This window comes from Lissotriton vulgaris, chromosome 6 (genome assembly GCF_964263255.1).
Source record: "Lissotriton vulgaris chromosome 6, aLisVul1.2, whole genome shotgun sequence".
NCBI classification, from domain to species: Eukaryota; Metazoa; Chordata; class Amphibia; order Caudata; family Salamandridae; genus Lissotriton; species Lissotriton vulgaris.
Window position 1 is genome coordinate 187,386,528 of NC_141694.1, and position 24,342 is coordinate 187,410,869.

At 47.8% G+C, this 24,342-nt stretch overlaps 1 protein-coding gene across 1 annotated transcript in view; it reads left to right on the top strand.

Annotated features, from left to right (window-relative positions):
* The window catches only part of CDC5L (cell division cycle 5 like), a 181,123-nt gene that overhangs the window by 150,324 nt on the left and 6,457 nt on the right, over positions 1-24,342 (top strand). Inside the window, exon 14 of the mRNA XM_086926221.1 lies at positions 12,905-13,102. Coding sequence (XP_086782347.1) covers positions 12,905-13,102 — 198 coding nt within the window. The remainder of the gene's footprint in view (positions 1-12,904; positions 13,103-24,342) is intronic.

Sequence of the window (24,342 nt, forward strand, 5' to 3'; positions counted from 1 at the left end):
TTTGGCAAACTTGGGCGAAGGCATTTTTGGGAAACCCCAACTTTATTGACTGCAACTGCCAAAAAGACATTGAAAACTGCTTTTCGGTTGTTTATACAGAATAGTGTTTCCCACAACCCAGGTAATGGCAGACTAACGTCCCAGTTCTTGCTTAAAAAACCAATTCCAGTCTTTGAACAATATCTAGAGGAAGTACAGCCCCAGCTGGCAAAAACGTTCTATATGAAATTTCGCTATGGTATACTGCAAATTAATTCAAACACAGCAAAATGGGGCCAATGGACTGATGAGATTAATATCGAGGACTGTTGTGTTTTATGCCAACCTAATACGCAATAAAATTAGTTACATATATTATTCTTTTGTCCTCCATTTGCCAAGCCAAGGCAAAAATGGATTAAACCCATTTGTCGAAACCTGGGAACAGTGTCTTGTTCTGAAGTGTTTAGAATACTCAAGACTGATACTATACAGATAATTGTCTTTAGTGTCAGTAGATATTTATTCGCTGTGGGTATATTAAGAGAGAAAAAGGCCTTAAATGGTAAAAAAAAATGTAGTGTTAAAAAAAAAAGCAACATGCAGTTATAAATTCTAATATTTACCTTCTTTTTGGACTTGCACTTTGGAAGTGCGCAGAGCCATGATAGAAAAAATTGTTGTCTGCTTAGTCCAGTTCCAGTTAATTTATAAGCACTTTTAAAGCATTTGCACTTTGGTTGCTGTTTAGACTTTAAAAGCACTTTTATCATATTTAGCACATTGGAACATTGTTCTTATCTGCCTCCTGTGCTCATATTTAAGCCTTGGCACATGGAATATTCAACAGTCAGTTGCAGCTTGTAGTTGTATAGATTCAATGCTCCCACCCATCGCCTCAGGTGCTAGTTCCTGATGTGGTGCATGGAACACTAAATATTAGTAGGTCTCGGGCTGATCCAGCGTATGCACTGGTCTGGCTGAGACATTTAGTAGCTGCTTTTAAAAGTGCTACCAAAGCGGCTTACTGTCAGGCGCACAAGCGAGCGCTCCGCGCTCATCCCTAGCGTGCTTTAGCGCATCATCGCAATCACTTTCGCTTTTAGGGTGATCGCAGTGACTTTCGCTTTCATAGCCGCGCGGCGTTACTTTTACTGCCGCGCGGCCAATGCTTGTTCAATTTCAGACATGAGTACACGTATAGTGAGAATATCAGAACGACAAGCACCGAGGTGAAAAAAAACTGCACAACTGTATGAACTACAAACAGCCGGCAATATGTGTAACCGAATAAGGTTCCCAACATAGAACACCACATGTAGACAGGGAAAGAAACGCCTGGTGTTATACAATGTCAACACCTCTTGAAATGCAAAATCAAATAAATGTTCCTACATCTTAAACATGGGGATTTGTGAAACATCCCTGGGCAAAATGACTCACTCATGACAAATAAACTCGCGCCAAGGGTCTTTGATGTTCACACTAAGCAATGTGTTTCAATAAATCAAATTTACATATTCACCAATGGATTGTTAGATATGTGTGATGGGTGCTGTGGGTTACTATGAAAATCAGGACAGTTCCTAAACCAGGCAAGGGAAGGGGTTTCTCGGCTGCTCCATTGAAAGCTGAACACGCCCCTTTCATCCCCGGGTAATTCCCTGTCCCGGATTCCTCTTGCCTAAGGGCTCGTCCCCTACAGACTCTGCACCCACTTCTGGGCACCTGGTGACCCGGCAGTGGCCCCCAGCACACCGGTGCAGCCCCCTTCAAACTTGTTCATGCATTAAAAGTCCCTCCATGACAGGGGCTGTCTTTTCATCTGCAGGTTTCCATAAACGCTTAAGAGAAGGCGCTTTCTTCTGCCTGATTTCTTTTTTAATGTTATTGGCCTTCGAATCGTGCACAATCTGCTATTGGTTTGACAGCCACTGTGCCTTCTGAAAAGATAAACTATTGCTTACTTCCAATGAAGGCGCCTTATAAATTCAAATAAGATACGACAGTACAGACTGGACACCACACTCAGCGAAAAGTTAACACAATGCGCTCAAGTAGGGAAGCTGGGATTTAAGCAGGCCTCCTTCTGCTGACTCTTTAACATCGCACCAGCATCCATTCCATCATTGTCCACACAACCTTCACATTTCTTTCACACACCCGGTGAAGCGGAAGGAAAACTGCCAGGTTTGATTCTAGTGATGTGCTGGTTTTTGTGTGCAGCGTGCAGAGGGCACCCCCTCGTCTGCAGCGATGTTTGTGTGTAAATGTTTGCTTTTGATCCCAATGATCTTCCCGCGGGTTATGTGTCATTTCAGCACAACCACGCATATGCAGTGATTAGCACAAGGATAGTTGTCTTCATACCAACAGACGTGGACTGTGCCGTAGTGCACCCTTCACTCACCTCTGCATCGTAAATTGTGCTGTTTTCCACAAAACAGCTCGCTCGCAACAAATTAAAATCTACTCCTTTCTCTCAAAGCCAACAAAAGTCACACTTGGGGTACCACAAGGCTCGATCCTCTTTCTGTCCCTCTTCAATCTCTTCATGGAGCCCCTCACAATCATCTTGCTGGAGTGAATTACCACCTTTACGCGGATGACACCCACATCTATTTCAAAGTCAAGTCTCCCAGTGACATCCAACACCTCAATACCACTCTAACCGAGATCCAATCTTGGTTCAAAGTTAACCACTTAAAGCTCAACCCAGATAAAGCGGAATTAATCCTATTCTCTCCAAAAAGCAACCATCATCCTATTCAAGAGTGGCTCAAGAATCTGGTTGCCCTAAACTGCCCCCTCCACCTATCCGACTCAGTTAAGTCTCTAGGCATCACCCTTGACAAGAACTTAACAATGGAGTCCAACATCAAAAACTCTGCAAAAAGTGCTCTTTTCTCTCTAAAACTCCTCAAGAAATTGAAACCTTTTCTTCCCCATGATGACCTCAAGACAGTAGTTCAATCCGTAGTTCTCTCTAAAAACAACTACGGAAAAGCCATCCTTATAGGGACTCCAAAAGCTCACCTAACCCCTCTAAGGGTAGTGCTGAACATGGCCGCTCGACTTCTATCTGGAGTAAAACGATTTGAACACATCACTCTAGCACTCAACTCCCTCTAATGACTTCCCATGGAAGGGAGATGTTATTTATAAGCTGGCCTGCATCACACACAAAACCCTCCACTATCCGACCCCCAACTACCTGAACAACAAACTGGTAAGAGCATGTCAATCCAGAACACTGAGAAGCTCCAACTCACTCCTTCTCATTCTGCCGAAAATGAAAAAGAAAACCACCCAACACCGATCGTTTTCTGGCAACGCTCCCAGGATATGGAACGCTCTCCCTGGAGTCCTCAGATGCAACCCCTCCTTCTCCTGTTTCAAAAGGGACCTGAAACTCCATCGCCTTAACAAATACTTTTCTGACCAACGTCATTTAACCTAGACTTCAATACCCGAGTTGACTCCCATTCAAGAATAGTTGGTAACGGACTATGATGATCACCTTTTTCTTTTTATTGTTCTCTCCCCCTCCGTTGCACTGTTATTTATTTTTCAGGCTGCATTCTTTATCCTTGGTTTGCTTACTTACTGCCAGCCTTCTATTTATGTAATTGTCATTTTGTTTTTAACAGTGTGCATGTAAAGCGCTCTGACACCTACAGGACTAGCTAGCGCTTTATAAAACTTTTAAAAAAAAAAGTGTTTAGTTATCCAGCACAATATCATTGGTGCAACAACATCAACTGTTGCATGGCTAAACACTTAAAAGGTCCCAAAGGCGAGACCTATTGGCTATACCAATGCTTGTTTAAATAGTTATACATTCACCCTCCTCTCTACATAAACTGTCCGCTCTCCTCACTAAATTTACTTACTGTCACCATGTGGGGAAACCACAATCTTGGGTTGAGTCCGTGGCATTGTAGGTTTCAGGGAGAGGTTACTAATTACTTCGAAACCATAATCTTTACTTTGAAGAAAAACAATTTGCAATACCTCTACCAAGCACTAGATGGCAAGAGTGTAGAGCATGTGAATCTACAGCTGTACAAGCTGAAAACGAATGTTACAGAAAAGTAATGCTTTTCTTAGCATGGATTAGTTACATTTGCACCTATTTGCAGATTAACAATACCTAGTAATGCCAAGCAAATATCATCCTACTTAACCAATAGTCTGTCACAGATTACTCTAGCAGTCTATTATTCACTTTTATGAGTTGATGCTCATGCAAAACCTTTGAGCTGTAAATGATCAACTGCTCTTGAATACCATTCAAAATGAGCCACAATGGAAGGATGCTAGACTAGTTCACTTTACATTGGTTTAAGACTACTCTTGCAAGTCTTAACCTAGCTGGATCTTTGATTCCTTTGAGACCTCTTGTGTGTTTGTGTTTGCTGAAATCACTTGTGGTGCTGCCATGTGCATTTAGATTGTTTTTGCTGGTTTTTTATAGCATCACACAAGAATTTACATCATAACCAAATGGGTCATGTTCCAAATATAGAACGTGTCATTACTTTTGTTTGCTTGTTTCAAATCAGAACGTGCATGCCATAATGCCGAAATCCGATCCAAAACATATGCCCCAATGTCCTTCCAGGTGTTTCCCCTCCACATTGGAATTACTGTCGCCTGGGCTCTACAGATGAGTTACTGGGTAATATCAAGTGTACCTTGAGGGTGTTATCAGAAATGAGGAGCTTTCAGGGCACTCATAAATACTGCACTTTGGTAACTGCATTTTTTTCCAAGGGTTTCACTCGAAAATGTTGACTTTCAGTTGCCAAAGTATTCGGGTGGAATGCACCAGATTTGTGGAGTTACTCCAGATATCTTACTTCCAGTGAGGCTAGTACCTTCTATTTTCAGCCCAGTCTGAATTAGAGGGCCACAAGTAATGAGAGCCTTAGTGTAATATTTCAAACCAGGAATTCTTATTTTAAGTTAGAGCTGTCGTTCTTAGCACATCTTATGTTACCACAACTTGATGAGTGTCCATCACTTAATTGTTGCCCATTAACAATGCTTGCTCAGTCTCCACATGAGATGAGGCCGTTAAAAAATCTTTGAGCCCTTACCAACTTCTCAGTCCCCCATTATTGAGGCTCAACCTCTCACCAGGAGGATCAGTAAGGTGTCACACCAAGCAAGTCTATAGGATTTGGGCTTTTGAAGATACAAATTTAGTGCAGGGGGCTGGACAGGTTGACACACACATGGAGTTCTAAGGTGCATAAGAAACTCCTGCATGAATTGTGTACAATAAAAGTTGTGTAGTGCTTGGGGTTATCTATGCGGTGTATTTCATCTTCACTGGCGTAGTAGACATGATGCCCTCGGTTTTCAGTCCCACATACAGATGGACCTACAGTTTGTCTATCAGTTCTAGTTTGTGGGTAGCATCAAACGTGGGCACCAGGGGTTAGAAATAAGTGCACCAAATTTACAGTACTGTTGAATGAAGAAAATAATTTATAAACGTTAAAAACAGGGTTTATTTAGCCTGAGCAGAATGGACTTGAATATTTGGCTCAGTACTTGACAGGGTAATGAGGCAAATACAGGAATACATTAAAAATCAGATAATCAAAATTAAAACATAATGGGCATAGCATGTATTGCTGTATATACGCTTGCTCTGTATATTCCTGCAATCTAGTTTTGGACTTAAATGTTTGCAAGTTTTTTTTTTTGTTTTACTAAGTCTTTCGAGTCGTAAGGTATAGTGATTTCTCCCTTATTTGGCTATACGCTTGGGCATCAACTCCATGTGAGATTTTTTTCTGCCATTGCGTTTGGTTATCTCGTAGCACTGAAAGACATTTCACACAATGATTGTTCTATTTTTAGCAAACAATTGTTTAGCAAACGCCGGCATTCTTCGGCGCCTCACCGCCAGGGCCCTTCGCCCTCTTTTGGGCTTCTACCCATTCTTTAAGAGTTTCGTTGGCAACAATACAACAAGAGTAATGGAAAGGATGCCTTTACAATACGGTCCCCAGTGCCAATCCAAATTTCTGTCGGTCGAACATTATCAGGTCTGCAATCTCTGCCTCTACCCTGACCACGAAAATACCACATCCTCGGCCTAGCTCACCTTACAGTCAAAATAGACGCTTCAGAACCAACTCTAGTGGCAGTGAGCCCATCAGAGAAAGGAGAGACAGGAGTTGGAAGACACCTGATATATTCACGGAGCATAGCGTTAAGGCAGAAGAGGAAGAAACCAGACCTTCAATAGCACAACTTGTCTCGTCATCTCTGAGGTGGAGAGAAAAGGAGCAGGACACAGATACCTTGTAGACGTAAGAAGGCACCAACAGTGAGTCTATGGTCTCTGAAACACAGCTCATGCTAGTCCAACAGTACAGCGCAAGGCTAAGCATCACCCACAGGGAGGGTCAGGCACTGACCCAGTACTTAAAAAACAGACTGATCCACCACTGCCTTAGGGCTACGGTTTGCATAGACTCAAGACTTCAGAGGCCACAATGCTCCTTCCTTCAGGCATTAAACCTAATCTGTTCATCAAGCCTGAAGATCCTGCACAGACATTCGGTGCCAGCACCGAAACCTGCCTTGACGGCAAAACCTGCATCTGAAAGAAACAGTTAGTTATAGATTCCTTACCTTAGAATTACACCCAGGCAGCAGACTGGATCCAGAAAGTTTTTCGTCAGCAGTACCGTGGAGCGTCCGAAGGTGGCGTCGGTCAGCTCCACGTCCATCGTCGTGGTTGTTTGGGATGACGTTGCAGTAGCTACTTAGCCGCCGCCCTCGTGCACTAACGTCTGTTTTTCTTATTCCGTGGCAGCAAGCGCAGATCCGCAGAGAGCGGATCCCCCAGTCACTTTTTGACTGAGTTTTTGCCACTTTTGTCGACTTTTTTTCCGAGTCTAATCCGACTCCTGGTGCAGGAGAGATGCCCGGTTTCAAGGCCTGTGGCCCTGTACCCGACTGATGTTGGTGACTGATCTGCCCTGTGTACCTTTTCTGCCTGGAGCACGACCACGACCCCAAGTCACACTCAGACTGCCAAACCATGGCCTGAAGTCATTGCGGGAGCGGTCCCGAAGGCTCTTCAAGGCCCGACAGTCGGCTTCGCGTCTCGCAAGGTTCCGGTCACGTAGTGTCCCGGTTGCGTGGGAGGTGACTGGACTGATTGCGGAGCCATCATCACTCCTCTTCGAAGTCTTCGCACTCTGGGTCAGGTAAGTCGAAGCATAAGAAGTCGTCGAAGAAGCATCTTCCCTCTTTGACTTCCCCTCGTCCGTCGGCCGACGCAACGCAGGGTGTGGGGGGTGCCATTCCTGCAGCTCCACGTGAGGAGTATTAAGGGTTGACTCCGGACTTCCCTCCCTTCCCGTAACCGGGAGCGACCCCTGCCCAGCTTTTTCAATTTTACAAAGCGATGCACGTCATCCAGATCCAGATCGGCGCCGGACAACCTTGTGACCTCTCCACCAGTGCCGAGTCCATGGGCACCACGCCTGCTACTGAAGCCGGCTGGTCCCCCAGCCGGACTCCACCCCAGCTTCCAACCCGTGGACATGGAGCCGGACCTATGTTGGCCGGCGACAATGGGTACTTTTGCCACTGTGGTGCACCTTGGCTATTTTCAGCCAACTTGGTGAGGAAAACTGGGAGGGGCTTGGGAACCCTATTGTCAGACCAGTTGGAGTACAATCCGGACTGGAGAGAGGAACTGGGGATACCAGTGGTCTGGATACCTTCCCAGATCTTGGCATGTTGTCTCCTCCTACCGTGGCTCCGCAGTGGCGTTGCGTAGGGCGGCCGAGGCTCTCAACCTCGAGCTTCCGACGGTGGCAGTCAGGACTAATCTCCTTACAGGTGCCTCAGCCGGCTGCAAGCTCTTCGGAGCCCCTGCTTCTGTTTAATTAGGCTCTCACAGACATCCGTTTGGGCACCTGGTCCAGGCCCAACACAGGAAATGTTTTCTTCCGTCCGCTTGAGACTGCAGTCTGTAAACACTGCATGTCTGTTGGGCCGTTACACCCACTCTGTGTGGGCTACTGTGGCACAGGTGCTGTATCAGTGCCCAGAGGAGGCCCGGGCCATACTCTTCCGTGCTGTTGCAGAAGGAAGAGACGCAGTGAAGTTTACCATCCGCTGTTCGCTAGATACCGCCTACGCACTTGACAGGACTATTTCAACGTCAGTAGCCCTTGGACGCTACGCCTGGTTGCATTCAACTGTGTTTTCAAGGGATGGCTAATCCACCCTTATGGACATGCCTTTTGATGGCCGTTGACTTTACAGCGACAAGGCGGACAATGTGCTAGAGCGCTTTAAGGACTCACGGGCTACGACCAGATCCTTGAGCCTCTCCACCATCTTCTCTGCGCAGTCTGCCTTTCCCCCTTTCGCGGCTATGGAAGGAGTGCCCTGCTACGTCCCACCTAGGGTCACAGGCCAGCGCAAGCTGTTCAGCCACAGCGCGGCCGGGGACATGGTGTGGTTCTCCGGGCCAGCAAACGGGCCAGTCCACCACTGCCCCTTCTGCAGCAGCCTCCAAACCTTCCTAGTTCGACCTTTCAGGGCCACCAAACACCAGTGGGCTGCAGGATCCGCCATCACCTCCCCCACTGGTGCACCATCACTTCAGACAGGTGGGTTGTGCAAATAGTCCGAAGGGGCTACTCCCTCCCATTTGAGACTACCCCTGTCTCCATGCCACCTCAGTACCATCGCATGTCGGGGATCACCTGGCCCTTCTCCAATAGGAAGTTTTGGCACTTTTGACCAAAGGAGCCATCTCATCGAGCGTGTTCCTGTCCCAGAAGTAGGTAGTGGTTGTTATTCCCACTACTTTCTGGTGCCCAAGAAGGACAAAGGCCTGCGTTCTATCTTGGATCTCAGGGACGTCAACAGCTTCCTCCTGAAGGAGAAGTTCAAGATGTTGACACTCGTTCAGGTCTTGTCTGCCCTAGACCCTGGAGACTGGATGGTAGCGTCTGCAGTGGGACCTGAAGTTCCAGTGGGCGCAGCATCAGGGGAATCTGTCCGATTGTGTCCCGATCTCCGAGGGCACTGCACGGCAATTGCAGTGGTGGCTCATGAACCAGGATTGGGTCAATGGCAGATCCCTCTCACTTCCCCAACCTGAACACACAGTGACTGACGCATCCCTTCTGGGATGTGGCGGCCACATGGGAGAGGCAAAGATCAGAGGCCTCTGGTCTCCGGCGGAGTTCGGGCTCCACATCATCCTTCTGGAGCTTTGGGCGATCCTTCTTGCACTCAAAACAATTCCTTCCCTCTGTCTGGGGAAGAGTAGTTCAGGTGTTCACGGACAACACCACTGCCATGTGGTACTGCAACAAACAGGGCGGGGTGGGCTAGTGGACCCTATGTCAAGAGGCCCTCCACCTCTAGACATGGCTGGAACATCAGGGCATATCATTGGTTATTCAACAACTGGTAGGTTCCCTGAACTCTAGGGCGGACTAACTCAGCCGCAGGTGCATGATGGATCACGAATGGCGTGTTCACTTGGCGGTGGTGCAAGGTCTCTTTCAGCAGTGGGGAAAGCCTTGGTTAGATCTATTCGCCACGGACGAAAACGTGCAATGTCAGCAATTCTGCACTTTGGTATTTCCAGGGTGGCACTTGGTAGGTGACGCTTTACGTCACGAGTTGAGTTGTGGTCTTCTATACGCCTTTCCGCCTATACCACTTCTGCCCAGAGTGCTGAAGAAGATCAAGCGCAACCAGGCCCAAGTCATTCTTGTGGATCTGGATTGGGCATAGAGTATGGTATCCCGAGCTGCTCAACATAGCCATTGATCCTCTGATTCGACTGCCTCTTCGGGAGGATCTTCTGTCGCAGCAGCAGGGGACGGTCCTCCACCCGAACCTGTCCAGCCTCCACCTCCTTCGGTGGAGATTGACCAGCGGCATTTGTCGTCGTTTGACCTTCCCCCCGAAGTCTGTGATGTAATCTTGGCAGCCTGGCGACCCTCCACTAAGATAATATACGCCTGCAGATGCAATTAATTTGTGGCATGGTGCACAGCAAAGGCTGTAGATCCCGTTTCTGCCCCTTTTTCTGAGGTTCTCGTGTTCCTCCTTTCTTTGGCCCAGCAGGGCTCTGCTCTGGGCACCATCAAGGGCAATCTCTCGGCCATTTCTGAGTTTTCCTGATCAGCCTTCTTTCCAAGTCCCCGATTGTAAATCGCTTCTTTAAACGCATTATGCATCTCTTTCCTCCTATTTCATTTGTAATGCCTCTCGTGGGACTTGAATCTGGTCTTGACCTGTTTGATGTGCACTCCCTTTTTGCTGCTTCACAACTGTCCCCTCAGACTTTTACCTCTTAAAACTGCATTCCTGGTAGCCATCTCATCTGCCAGAAGAGTGAGTGAGCTCCAGGCCCTTTCATCCCAGCCTCATTTTCTGACTGTACATCCGGACCATGTTGTCCTAAGAACTCGTCCATCCTTCCTTCCCAAGGTGGTCCCCTTCCTTCACATTGGACAAACCATCACTTTGCCCACCTTCTTTCCACCTTGCATCCTTCTAAAGAGGAAGAGAGGCTTCACCGTTTGGAACCAAAACTTGCGCCTTCATTCTATCTGGATCGCACAAAACCGTTCCGGGTGGATGACCAGCACTTTCTTGGCTACGTGGGCACCAAGAAAGGTCAAGCCGTACACAAGCGGACCTTTTCTAGATGGGTTGTTTTGTGTATTAAAGCCTGCTGAGCCTCCAGTGGGGCTGCGCTCCCATTCCACCAGGGCAATGGCAGCCACTACTGCTTAGGGATGAGGGGTCCCTCTGAATGACATTTGCCAGGCAGCGAAGTGGGCATCGTTGCACACGTTTACTGAACACTACTGCCTGGACAGTCGAGTACGGAGACACAGCTTCTTTTGCCGTTCTGTTCTCCAGGACTTTCTGGTGTGAACTTAGTTCTCAGACCCATCTCCAGGGTTGGTATTGCTGGGGTATCTATTCTAAGGTAAGGAATCTATAAGTAACTGTTTATTTCAGATGAACAAGTTACTTACCTTTGGTAACGATATATCTGTAAGAAACATAGGTTAGTTATAAATTCTTACCGCCTCACCATCCTCCCCATTCTGCGAACTGACTTCTAGAGTTAAGTACATCCTTTAAGGGCCTTAGTTTTGTGCACCAGTGGTCAGTGTCTTGCATGACTCTGCGTTTCCGGCCGCGAAAGTAGTGTACAGAACTGACGTCTGCGCGTGAGAGCGGCGTCTAAGTAGCTGCCTTGACGTCATCCATGCCACCACGACGCTGACAACAGACGCGGAGTCGACCGGCGCGAAAAACTTTCCGGATCCAGTCTGAAGCCCGGGGGTAATTCTAAGGTAAGGAATCTATAACTAACCTATGTTTCTTACAGATATATTGTTACCGAAAGTAAGTAACTTGTTCATTGGCACCAAACCTGCTCTAGATGTCCAAACCGCTGCTTACTCAACAAGAGCTCATTTGGCCCTAAAACACCCTAGCCGATGGGCTCAGAGGGCTACCAGCAACCCATCCTCCAGGGCCTGCAGGACCAGTTTGATGCTACAAAGAAATGCCTGTTCATACACCCTCAAACAGTCAAGATCACTACAAAGCCTCCTTTGAAGCTGCCAGAGACTTTCCCATTGAAGAGGAAGCTCACTTTTGCATTTAGCTTCCCCTACTTCCTAAGCTCAAGAAGCACAAGGACAGAGGCACTAGGCCTTGCCATCATGCATCTCCACCATTTCTTCCTCCACCTCCTATTTCACTTTCTCCCCTTTTTTCCACCACCTCCCCACCCTGCAGATCAGTCACTTCATTCATCATATGGGAAGGCAGCCCAATGCACATGGCGGGGTTGGGGGATTCATACATGTTATCCTCTGTCTCGACAGTTGGGAAATCTAGAGTGCAAGCTGCCAACAGTGCCCGCAGCACACGTTGGTGATCATTTCACTCTCCACAGTCTAGGGTTTACGATAAATGTATTGAAGTCCCATCTCCAATCTCACCACATCCAACCTTTTCTCTGATTGGTTATAAACTCAGTCACTGGCAAGGCCTACCCAAGCCCTTAAAAGGATACAGCTTTAGGCCAGCCTGTACCTCTTTTTCAGTCTCAATGTCACCTCACAGTAAGAGCCATAGGGCTATCCTACCCCACACCTGGCTACACATACATCTGCTGCAACAGTGCCTCTCAACAAAATGGTCACAAGCTGAGTGTCAGATGGACATCTAGTGTGGGTAACAGCTAGCACTCATCGCTCTCTACAGTAGTGGAACAGTAACAGTTTGTTGCATGGCTGGCCTTTTCTAGACCCAGTTTTGCAAGTCTCCATTACCACATTCGTATTTCAAGCTGGGTGGGGAGCTCATGTCGTTCACAACACATTACAGGGTGTGTGGACCCCAAATCAGCAAAGCCTCCGCATCATTTTAGCTAGAGCTTCTAACGGTCCTCCTCACCCTCAAAGTCTTCCTACCGCTTATTTGAGAAAAAGTAGTCCTGGTCAGGGCAGACAACATGACTTCCATGTATTACCTTCGAAAGCAGTGGCACTCACCGCTGCGGAAAACAATCTAACATGGAGTAGAGGCCTGAAGTCACTTTACCACATGATTCGAAAGACTTTGACAGAAAATAACTTGCAAACTTCTGAGCCCATTCCTAGATGGCAGGAGTATGCACAGCATTCGCACCTACAGCACTACATCCAATGAACAGATGTTTATAGGCTAAGTAACTTAATCCCTTTTTATTGATTCAATACACCGTTTTGCACATTGCTAGATTTGTAGTAAAGTCTGTCCTATAACCTTTTTACTGGGAATATACTGCACTGTAATTTTCTTTAATGATGTTCATTGGAATTTCCTCATCTTTAAAAACTGATAATAGGCAGAAGAGCTGCTGGCACAGGAGATGGATGTGGTCAAACAGGGAATGGGGCACGGCGATCTTTCAATTGATGCCTATAATCAGGTGTGGGAGGAGTGTTACAGTCAAGTGTTGTACCTTCCTGGACAGAACCGCTATACAAGAGCCAACTTAGCCAGCAAGAAAGAAAGAATTGAATCTTTTGAGAAGAGGCTGGAGGTTAGTATCTATTTTATAATATCTTTTGGTACTTTGGGATTGTCACCACACTATATATCGTGAAAATGTTTTTTCATATCTGCTGTAGAAGACTGTAAAAATAGGATTAGATTTGAAGGATGCATGCCATTATAAATTACCAAACATTTGTGATAATGTTGTTTTGTTCATCATTCTTATGTGCTGATATTCAAGACATGTATGTTGTTCTTTACTGGGAACACTTATACTTTTGGATTCCTTAGTAGAAAGGCCCTCATTATGAATGACCTCTTAATTCCAGTGGGAGCAGTAAGGGCTATTACCAGCTCCTTTGGAATTTTGAGATCCTTGGGAACACTAGGGGTTCTGATGGATCCCTTTAACCAGATATTCCTCCACATTAGAATGTTCCCCAGGTGCCAGACTGGATCTGGAAGGTTTTTTAAAGGCAGTGTTGGTGGCACCATCTTTTTCTACGTTGGCCTTATTTCACTCCGAAAACGACAGAGCAGAGATGCCTATGAACCCCATTTCTGCCAATTCGTGTCCTTTTTCTGCTCCTTCAAATGTTCAAATGTGTATCTGGAGCTCTGCTCCCTTTTCCTCAGTTGATGAATTTTTCAAATTATTTTCCAGTGTGCAAGAGAAGGATGTTCCCACTAAAAACTACAGGGTTGTCAAAAACAAATTTCTGTAACACTCTGACAAGCTGTATCTTTGGTGTACCCTCATGCGCCCAAAGGCAATCTGGGACAGTATAGCCAAACTGTACATCACAGAACATGAAAAGGAGTGACAGATGTACACAAGTCCTGCTCCAATTCAGGGTTGCTTACCCGTTCCCATGACACATCATTTACATGGCGAAGTCCTCCAAAAGGTACAGCAAGAAGCATAAGAAGTTGAAGTGAAACTCAACCCCTTTCCACAGCGTCAAGGTGCCACTCAATCTTGCTCACGATTTCAGAACAAGGAGTCAGTTGTTCCATGGATCACAATGCTTCTCTTCCAGGGGATCCTCATCAAAGTCACAAGCATTAGAATATTCCCGCCCATGCGCGGGACCCCGGAAACACTATATTATATGTGCCCCACATATATATACATATATATATATATATATATATATATATATATATATATATATATATATATATATATATATATATGTATGTATATGCAATAGCAACCAAATAACATCAGAGCTGAAATATGCTGTGAAGAATTTCCACCATACATGAATACTAAGCATTAGAAAAATGAGAAACAACACCAAAGATTGTTTATAAAGTGTTTTAATGCTCCGAAAGCAGCAGAAATTCTCAAAACTCACTGAAAGCATAGAAAGCTCCCAGGCTGCATTGCAAACACAGTCTAAAAAGACTGAAAAGCTAACCCGTAGCTGCAAAGCAATAAACTGACACCGTGCCTTTAAGGCACCCATAACCCCCAGTATCCCATCATGCCTCAGGGGTGACAGTTAGGTCAGTTGTTCTTTCCGGCTCCTTCAGGAAGGATCCTGGTTACACAGCTCCACTAATCTCTGTTTTCTGTCAGAAAATTACTTCACTTTTAACAACTTTTTTTACTTACTTTGACATTTTACACCTTGTCAAGTAAGATACTGTCTTTTTCAGTCAGTTTAGTGAGCATTTTCAACTGAGAATGCCTTAACTTTTTGACAAATGTTCTTCTTGTGGCAACAAGAAGGCAAAATCAGACAACCACGACGTTTGTATCCTGTGTCTGCCTGAGGATCCAGGCACCTGTCCTCATTGTGAGCACCTCTCAGGAAGAAGTCTCAAAGACAGGGAGAGGATTCGCATTCATGGTCTGGCTCACAGGTCATCCAGACGAAGGTCTCCGGCGAGGAAGGGCTCCAAGAAGACTAAAACATCTTCAAAAGAGAATTCTTCACACCCTTCAGATTCAGCGTCGGGCTCGGCGCTGAGAAAGGAATCACCGGTGGGTCATTCATCTTCAAAACTACCGTCGACTGCGGGTTTGCCGTCGAAGAGAAGACCAGGTACGTCGACGACGTCGAAGAATCCTGTTCCGCCATCGTCAACCAGGCGGCGAATGGCGTCGAGGGAGGTCACTCCTCCGCCGTCTTCAACCGGACGATGTCCGGCGTCGAGGAATGTGACTCCGCCACCGTCAACCAGGCGACGGACGACGTAGAGATCCAGGACCCCTCCGCCGTCATCAACCCGGCGACGATCGGCGTCGAGGGAGGTCGTTCCTCCGCCGTCGTCATCCAGGCGACGAGCGGCGTTGAGAAGTGTGACCCCTCCGCTGTCGTCTAAGAAACGACGCTCGGCGTCGAGGACCAAGACCCCTCCGCCGTCGGCAGCTAAACATCGATCGGGGTCGAGGAGGCAGTCTTGGTCGACGCTCGGCGTCGAGGGTGACCAAAACCCCTCCGCCGTCATCGCACAGGAATTTGGCGTCGAGAGAGAGAGAACTCCGTCGACGGCTGGTCATCGCCGTTCGGCGTCGAGAGAGGCTCCGCCGTCGGCTGTTCATTGCCGTTCGGCGTCGAGAGATCGTAGATCCTCGCATCGATCGCTGTTGAAGCATTCGTCGTCGAAATTGTCGCTCCCTCCGACTCCCAAGAAGCATTCGACGTCGAGGGAAAGGCATTCGACGCTGGAACGCTCGACGTCGAGACATTCAGAAAGAGCTCGATTGTCGTCGAGGAACTCTGTAATCAAGGTTATGGAGTCAGCTTCTCGCCATTCCACGTCAGTCTTCTGGATCCTCGACTACATCTTCAAGATCCAGAAGCCCGGTCCGCAGATCTCCTGAGCGGCAGCCAGATCCCTCGGCTGCGGAGGTCAGACTTTCACCTAGATGGTACAAGTCATTGGATCACTGGCGAGAGTCAGGGGCTACCAGACCTCAGCACAGATCTCCTCTCCAGAGGCTGGTGGAAGAAGTCGACAGACTAAGTCCTCCTAGGCGCCAGGCAAGGATTTAGCCTGTGAGAAGGCCAACCAGATCCCGTTCTCCCAGAAGAGAAGATCCGGTTAGATCTCATTCTCCCAGAAGAGAGGATGCGGTTAGATCTCATTCGCCCAGAAGAGAGGACCCGGCAAGGTTGCGTTCTCCCAGGAGCGATCCGGTCAGATCTCACTCTCCTAGAAGAGAAGAACACCCAAGAAGATCATGGGAGAGGAGGCACGGCCCGAACCATAGACGTCGAAGAACTCAGTCTACTTCATCTACCTCTTCTACCATGTCCTCCAAGAGGAATTACTCTCCTACGATAACAGATAGTCCTGTTTCTAGATCCTCTCCAGTGGATGACATAGGCACTTACCTAGATGTCCTACAAAGAGGAGCACAGAAGCTGAACATTGAGATGTCTGTCCCCCAGGTGGCTACGACAGTAATTTTTAGCCGAAACTTAGAACAAAAAATCTGTCTCTCGCCCGCTGCTGCCTTTGGTCCCGGGAAATATGGATCCGGTCAAGGATGTTTTCCTTACCCCAGCAGCCATCAGAGCGGTGCCGGCCCGCATACAGAAGTACACACCAGCTACATCTGACCCAGTTTTTGTACAATCTGACCCTCCAGCGGACTCTGTGATAGTGGCAGCTGCAAGGAAGACTCATGCAGTTTCTGCTTCTTCTTCTGCACCACCAGATAAGGACAGCAAATCGCAGGACACGTGGGGTCGCAAAGTGTGCAATTCAGCTGCCTCCACACTGAAGGTCTCGAGTGCGGCCGCACTGTTGGGCAGATACGATAGAGCCTTATGGGACTCAATGGAGAGGTTTAAGTCAAAGCTTCCAAAAGAAGACCAGAAGGACTTCGAAGAAACTATGACAGAAGGATGTCTGGTGGCGAACCAGTTGATAAGCACAGCAGCGGACGGTGCAATTCTTGCGGCACACTCCTACTCACATGGGGTTTGTGCCATGAGGTCAGCTTGGTTGCGTCTCACAGGTTTGAAGCCGGATGCTCAAAATCGCATCCTAAATCTTCCTTTTTCAGGGTCCTCTCTCTTCGGACAACATGCAGACGAGGAGATGACTCGTATGAAGACAGAGCTGGATACAGTAAAGGCGGTGGGTTTGGAAAAGAAACAGAGTTCAAACGCCGTTTCAAGACCAGCAAGGGAAGAGGGGCTCAACAGAGGGTTCAAACCCCTCAGTGGTCCCAAAATAGGAACCAGGGGAAATCCCAGTTTCGAGGAAAATCCAACAGAGGTAGAGGAGGTCACCAGCAGTCCTCTACCACAACAAGAGGAGGAAAGGCCTGAGCAGTGGCTTCCTCTGGCGCTGTTGCCCACTCCAGTGGGAGGAAGTGCTTCAAAACACCTGGCAGAGTGGGTCAGCATCACAAAAGATCGATGGGTGCTGAATATACTGCGCAATGGATACATGCTACGTTTCCGTGCGCTTCCAAGGAGCATTCCTCCAAAGAGCTCTTGCCCTCACCTACTAAGCTTGCTCAGGAGAGAGGTGGCAATCCTGCTACAAAAAAGAGCTATATAGGATGTTCCCCTCTCAAAGGGGAAAGGGGGTTTACTCCAGATACTTTCTAGTCCCCAAAAGAGATCAGGAGGACAAGTTCAGGCCCATACTCGATCTTCGTCTCTTGAACAAGGTCATCGTCAAAGAAAGGTTCTGCATGCTAGCTCTTCACCAAATATGCCCACATCTTCAAACCGGAGATTGGATGTGTTCGGTGGATCTGCAAGATGCATACTTTCACATTCCAATTGCGCTGCGGCATCGCAAGTACTTGAGGTTTGCCGTAGGAAACAAACACTACCAGTACAAGGTGCTACCCTTCGGGCTCAAGTCCGCACCACGAGTCTTCACCAAAAGCATGGCAGTGGTGGCGGCTTTTCTTCACAAAAAGGGACTCTTCATCTATCCGTACCTGGACGACTGGCTCCTAAAGGGTCCATCTCCGGTACGGGTAGCACACGATCTGCAACTTTGCCTTCACCAGTTGCACAAGCTCGATCTCCATGTATACCCGGAGAAGTCAGTCCAGCGGCCGACACAGTCCATCCACTACCTAGGCTCCGTTCTGGACACAAAATTGGGAAAAGCGTTTCCTTCGGAGGAGAGACTTTTTTCCATGAGACAGAAATGTGGGATTCTGCTAGAGTCTCGGTTTCCAACAGCCCGACAAGTAGCATCCCTGCTGGGTTCCATGGCGTCCTGCATTTTTCTCATCCCAAATGCCAGGCTGAGAATGCGGCCTCTGCAACAGGCTCTCGAAGACCAGTGGGACCAAGTGACTGGGCGTTGGGAAGATCGTATCACTCTTTCCCAAGCAATGAAGGATGCCATCAAATGGTGGACTCAGATGAGGAATATGCTGGTGGGAGTGCCTTTTCACCAACCTCTTCCATCCCAGTCTATAGTGACGGATGCCTCTCTGCAAGGCTGGGGAGCGCATGTGGGTCCATTTCAAATTCAAGGTCAGTGGTCTGCGCAGGAGCAGACATGCCACATCATGCTGGAACTCAGAGCTGTATTTCTAGCTCTCAAAGCTTCTTTCCAGTGATGGAGTCCAACTCAGTCCTAGTTCAGACGGACATACGACCACCATGTTCTATCTGAACAAACAAGGAGGCACGTGGTCTCGCCCACTCTCCCGAGAGGCTCAAACCATCTGGCACTGGCTTCTCTCTCTCGAGGCCTCTCAGTAGTGGCGGTGCACCTTCCAGGCGAATTGAACGTAAAAGCAGACTCACTCAGCAGGCACTTTGAAGATCAGCCAGACCGGCGAAGTGGTAGAGCTTTTTCATTGCTGGGGTCGTCCTGCCATAGACTTGTTTGCAGACGACGAAAACTCCAAATGCCACGCCTTCACGTCCAGGTTCCACCGGCCAGGGATGCAGGGGAATGCTCTCCTGATGGATTGGTCGGGAACATTCGCTTACGCGTTTCCTCCCCTGGCTCTGATTCCGAAGGTAGTGTCCAAGCTCATCAGGTCGGACATGGAGATGATCTTGATAGCTCAGGATTGGCCACGGCAGTGGTGGTACCCGGACATTCTGCATCGGTCTGTGTGTCCACACAGACGACTTCCTTGCAGGCCGGTCCTGTTGAGCAAGATGAACGGGAGGATACTGCATCCCAACCTCCCATCACTGAACCTAACAGCATGGCACCTGAGGTCCTGCAATATGGACATCTGAACTTGCCTCCCGAATGCATGAACATTTTAAAAGAGGCTAGGAGGCCTTCCACGAGAGCGTCCTATGCGTTCAAGTGGAAAAGGTTTTACTTATGGTGTAGGGGTCATCACCTGGATCCTACTAAAGGGCAGGAGGTGGTAATTCTGCAATACCTCCTTTCCTTGGCAACTTCTGGATTGAAATATGCTTCCATTAGAGTGCATCTGTCAGCTATAGTAGCGTACAGGAAATCACCTAATCAGGTTTCTTTTTCTCAGGTTCCGGTGGTTAAGGACTTCCTCCAGGGGTTGAAAAAAGTCTATCCCCCTGTCCGAAATCCTTCTCCTCCTTGGGAATTGAACCTGGTTCTATCCAGGTTAATGTCACCTCCTTTCGAACCTATCCACAAGGCTTCTTTGCAACATCTATCTTGGAAAGCAGCCTTTTTAGTGGCAATTACATCAGTGCGCAGAGTAAGCGAGATACAGGCGCTCTGTGCGAAGGAACCATATACTGTTTTCCATCACAATAGGGTGGTCGGATCAGCTGTTCGTGAACTATGGTTCAATGAGAACGGGCTTTCCAGCGGCCAAGAGGTCCATCTCTAGATGGATTGTCTACTGCATTAAATTGGCCTACCAGCTTGCAAGGCAAGCCTTTATTGGTGTCACCCAAAGCGCATTCTACCAGGGGGAAAGCGGCCACAGTGGCTCTCTTGCTCGACATTCCAATGTCAGAAATATGCAAGGCTGCAACCTGGAAATCAGTTCATACCTTTACGAGGCATTACTGTCTAGAATCTGATTCCAGGGCCGTTACTCAAGTAGGACAAGCCTCTTTGAGGAATCTATTTGGGTAGCCTGCAGCCTGTACGAGCTTAGTTGTTACTAGGCTTAGTATGGTTATTACTGTATTGTTACTCCTTTGCCCGCAGGGATATGAGGTGAGGCTCGCTATTCTATTCTAATGCTTATGACTATTGATGAGGATCCCCTGGAAGAAAAGGATTAGTTACTTACCTGTAATCCTAGTTCTCTTCCAGGGGTATCCTCATCAAAGTCATAAGCAACCCTCCCGCCTCCCCGGGCAAAGGACATTCTTTAATAAGGAGATATTGTTAACCTATTTGTTACTTGGTTTTTTCATTCTCCGAAAAGAACAACTGACCTAACTGTCACCCCTGAGGCATGATGGGATACTGGGGGTCATGGGTGCCTTAAAGGCATGGTGTCAGTTTATTGCTTTGCAGCTACAGGTTAGCTTTTCAGTCTTTTTAGACTGTGTGTTTGCAATGCAGCCTGGGAGCTTTCTATGCTTTCAGTGAGCTTTGAGAATTTATGCTGCTTTCTGAGCATTAAAACAGTTTCTAAACAATCTTTGGTGTTGTTTCTCATGTTTCTAATGCTTATTCATGTATGGTGGAAATTATTCGCAGGATATTTCAGCTCTGATGTTATTTGGCTGCTATTGCATGTTTTTATATATATATATATATATATGTGTATATATATATATATATATATATATATGTATATATATTTGGGGCACATATAATATAGTGTTTCCGGGGTCCCGCGCATGGGCGGGAATATTCTAATGCTTATGACTTTGATGAGGATACCCCTGGAAGAGAACTAGGATTACAGGTAAGTAACTAATCCTTCCTGAGTTTCAAGGCCATTGACTGCTTATTTTTGGCACTTTTCCAGCTTGCTCCGGGACGCCTTTGGTCCCCAATGATCCGCAAGTCGCTCCATTCCTGTTACCATAGGCTGCTCAGTCCTTGGTGGTGTATAGGCCTGTGGGACATGATCGTTGCCATTACAGAGGTATTGAACTCTGGGCTAGTCTCAACTAAGCCTTTAGTGCCAGTTATTGAAGCTCTGTCTTACACCCTTATGGGCACTTGAGCTAAGTAATGCTCTTTACCACCAATGAGAAAGGCAGGTGGCCAGACTCTACAGACCGCCGCCTGGCAACTCAAATTTTCATACGCAGCATCCTACTACTGAGAGTTTAATGGTCTAGGCTTCCACCATCAAAATTAATCCTCATGCATTTCTGATGACTCCTGATGGAGTCGAAAAAGAATTGAAGCGTTCAGGAATTAATATTCTTGTATACCAGCCTTGCCTTTAGGCCGGTCAGTATGGTATGCTGATCAGGCCATTATATGCATGCTCTCTGGGACATTGCCAGCGAGATATTGCTGGCAGTCCTGTTGGGATTTTAGGTGTCCTTGTCTCATGCCTTTCAGGATGTCCAGAATGCAGTCAAATATGTGATTTCAGCTGTTCTGGATACTACAGTTTGTTTGGGGCCAGCAGTAGATACAAGTGTGGTGCTCCATGTCTATTCGCGGAAGCAACCCACATGCTTGTCAGAAGATGTGCGAGCGTCCCTTTTGAATATGATTTTTGATGGGTCCCAGCATAGTTGATGAGAAGGCGGAGTCTGCCCTTATATGCTTTACGAACAGTAGAGCCACAGCACGTTCCTTGTCTTTCCTCTCCTGCCTGTGACCTCATCAGTTTCGGCCATTCCGAGCCTACTTCAAAGGGATGGCTTATAGGCAATGCCAAGCACCCCCACCCGCGCAAATCATCACGCAGACATTGCGCAGGTCACCATGGACACCGTTCGTCTCAGTCCCCCGCCCATGCAGCATCACCCCAAGCAGCTTAATTTTTCCCTTAGCAGTGCACAACCATGCTGTGGAAAGCAGGATAAGACCTTTTCTGCTAGTGTGGTAGTCCATCACATCTAAAATATTGGCCCTACAGATCGTCAAGAAGGGCTATGTCCTTCCATTTCTTTCCGCTTCCTCCCACATCAGAGCGGTTTTCGGAGGATGACCTATCCAAATTGCTGCAAGAGAAGTGAATGCTCCTGTCCAAAGGGGCTGTCGAGACAGTGTCAGCCTCTGTAATAACAATGAATGGGTACTCCCGCTATCTCATTGTGTTGAAAAAGGATGGCAGCCTTTTTTCTGACCTGTACTATCTGAATGCCTTACTGTGGAAGGAAAAATTAAAAATGGTCACACTGGCCTAGGTTCTTTTTGCTCTGGATCTGGGCATTTGGATGGTCGACTGGGATCAGCTGGACACATACTGACCTGCAGTCCCACTGATGTTACTTGAGGTTCAAGGTTGTCTATAAGCAGTATTAGTTTGCTGTGCTCTCCTTGGATCTTACCTGCTCCTTTCGAGTTCACAAAAGTGATAGTGGCGGTTGTCGCCAATCTTCGTTCGATCTTTAGATCATCTCAAACCTGAGAACTACCTCCCGATATCGCTTCTCCCATGGCCCGCAAAAGTAGCAGAAGCCCATGTGAATATGGCTCTCTGACCATCTATCGCGGGCTAACATTCTGGACCTGAGGCAGAACGGTTTCCGGGCTGGTCACAGCACGGAGACAGCCCTACTCTCCATGGTGGAACACCTGCGCATGGTGCTAGATTCGGGTCAAACGGCGGCGCTTGTTTTATTAGATCTTAGCGCCGCCTTTGACACCGTCTCGCACACGATTCTTCTTCAGCGCTTGGAGGAAGCTGGCATTGTGGGGACGGCTCTCCAATGGTTCCGCTCTTTTCTTGCCGATAGATCTTTTTGCGTGGCCATCCCGCCCCATCAGTCCAAATTCCACCCTCTGGACCTTGGGGTTCCCCAGGGATCCTCGCTGAGCCCCACATTGTTCAACCTTTACGTGAGACCGCTGGCTGATGTCGTCAAGCAGTGGGGCATGACCACGGTCTCATATGCTGACGACACTCAGCGGTCACGCTCAGCGGGGATTCGTGTCTGGATGCCCCAAGGTTCCAGAATGGACTTTGGGCGGTCGCCAGCTGGATGAATTCCAACTGCCTCCAGCTGAATGCAAAAAAGACTGAGATTATGATTATCGGCAAGCAGGCGGAACTCTGGGGTGACCTGTGGTGGCCACCTGAACTGGGGGCCACCCTGACTCCGGTAACGGAGATTAAAAATCTCGGGGTGTGGTTAGATCCGGCCCTTAGCTTTGTCTGCCACACTAAAAAAACTGCTGCTGGCTGTTTTGGCATTCTGCATGGTCTCAGACCAGTCTTAAAATTCTTTGATGCCTCGACTAGGCAGCTAGTGGTGCAGGCGACAGTGATTTTGCGGCTTGACTACGCCAGCTCCCTCTTGGTAGGGGTTAATCAGGCTGAAATCACCTGTCTGCAACGGGTTCAGAACGCGGCAGCCAGAGCAGTGGTGGGGCTGCCCAGGTTCTGTTCCATCACCAACACTTTGCACTCCCTACATTGGCTGCCGGTTAAGCAGAGGATTCAGTTCAAGGTGCTTTGCTTGACCTTTAAAATCCTCAAGGGCTCCTCTGCCCAGATCCTAATGAACCTTCTGTCTCTGTATGTTCCTGCCCGCTCTTTACGATCTTTGGGTCAGGTACTTGCAGTGTCCCGGTTCAAGCTTAGCCGTGTGGGTGGACGCTCTTTCCGAGTGCGAGCTGCGGCTCTGTGGAACTCCCTTCCTTTAAAGATCCGTGCACTGGATAATCTTCTTTCATTTCGTAGGGCCATCAAGACCTTCCTATTTCCTTAGACTGCTGGCCTTTTTAGTTCCTACTTTCTAGTTGTGTTGTGTTGTTTACCTTGTCAAGCGCCAGGACGCCCCTTCGCTGGAGCAGCTGCGCGCGATATAAGCGCCCATAACATAACATAACAAGGTGACCGTCACTCCAATGATGAAAGAAGCGGCCTTATGGTGGACAGATCAGAACAACTTGTCCCAAGGTCTATCCTTCGTAAACGATCCATCTCCTCAAGTAGTAACAGCGGACGCGTCATTGGAGGGTTGGGGAGCAGTGATGCAAGACCTACATGTCAGCGGCCATTAGTCTCCTCATGATCAACGGCTCCACATCAATCCTTTGGAGCTAAGAGCAATAACACTGGCTCTGCAAGCCTTTCTTCCCTGTTTAGGAGGTTCACAAGTGCTCATCAGGACGGACAACACCACAGCTATGCACTATGTGAACAAAGGAGGAACCAGGTCTCTTCCGTTGTCGCAGGAAGCTCAAGAGATCTGGGAATGGGCGATACTCCACGGAATATCGATAAAGGCCGAACACTTG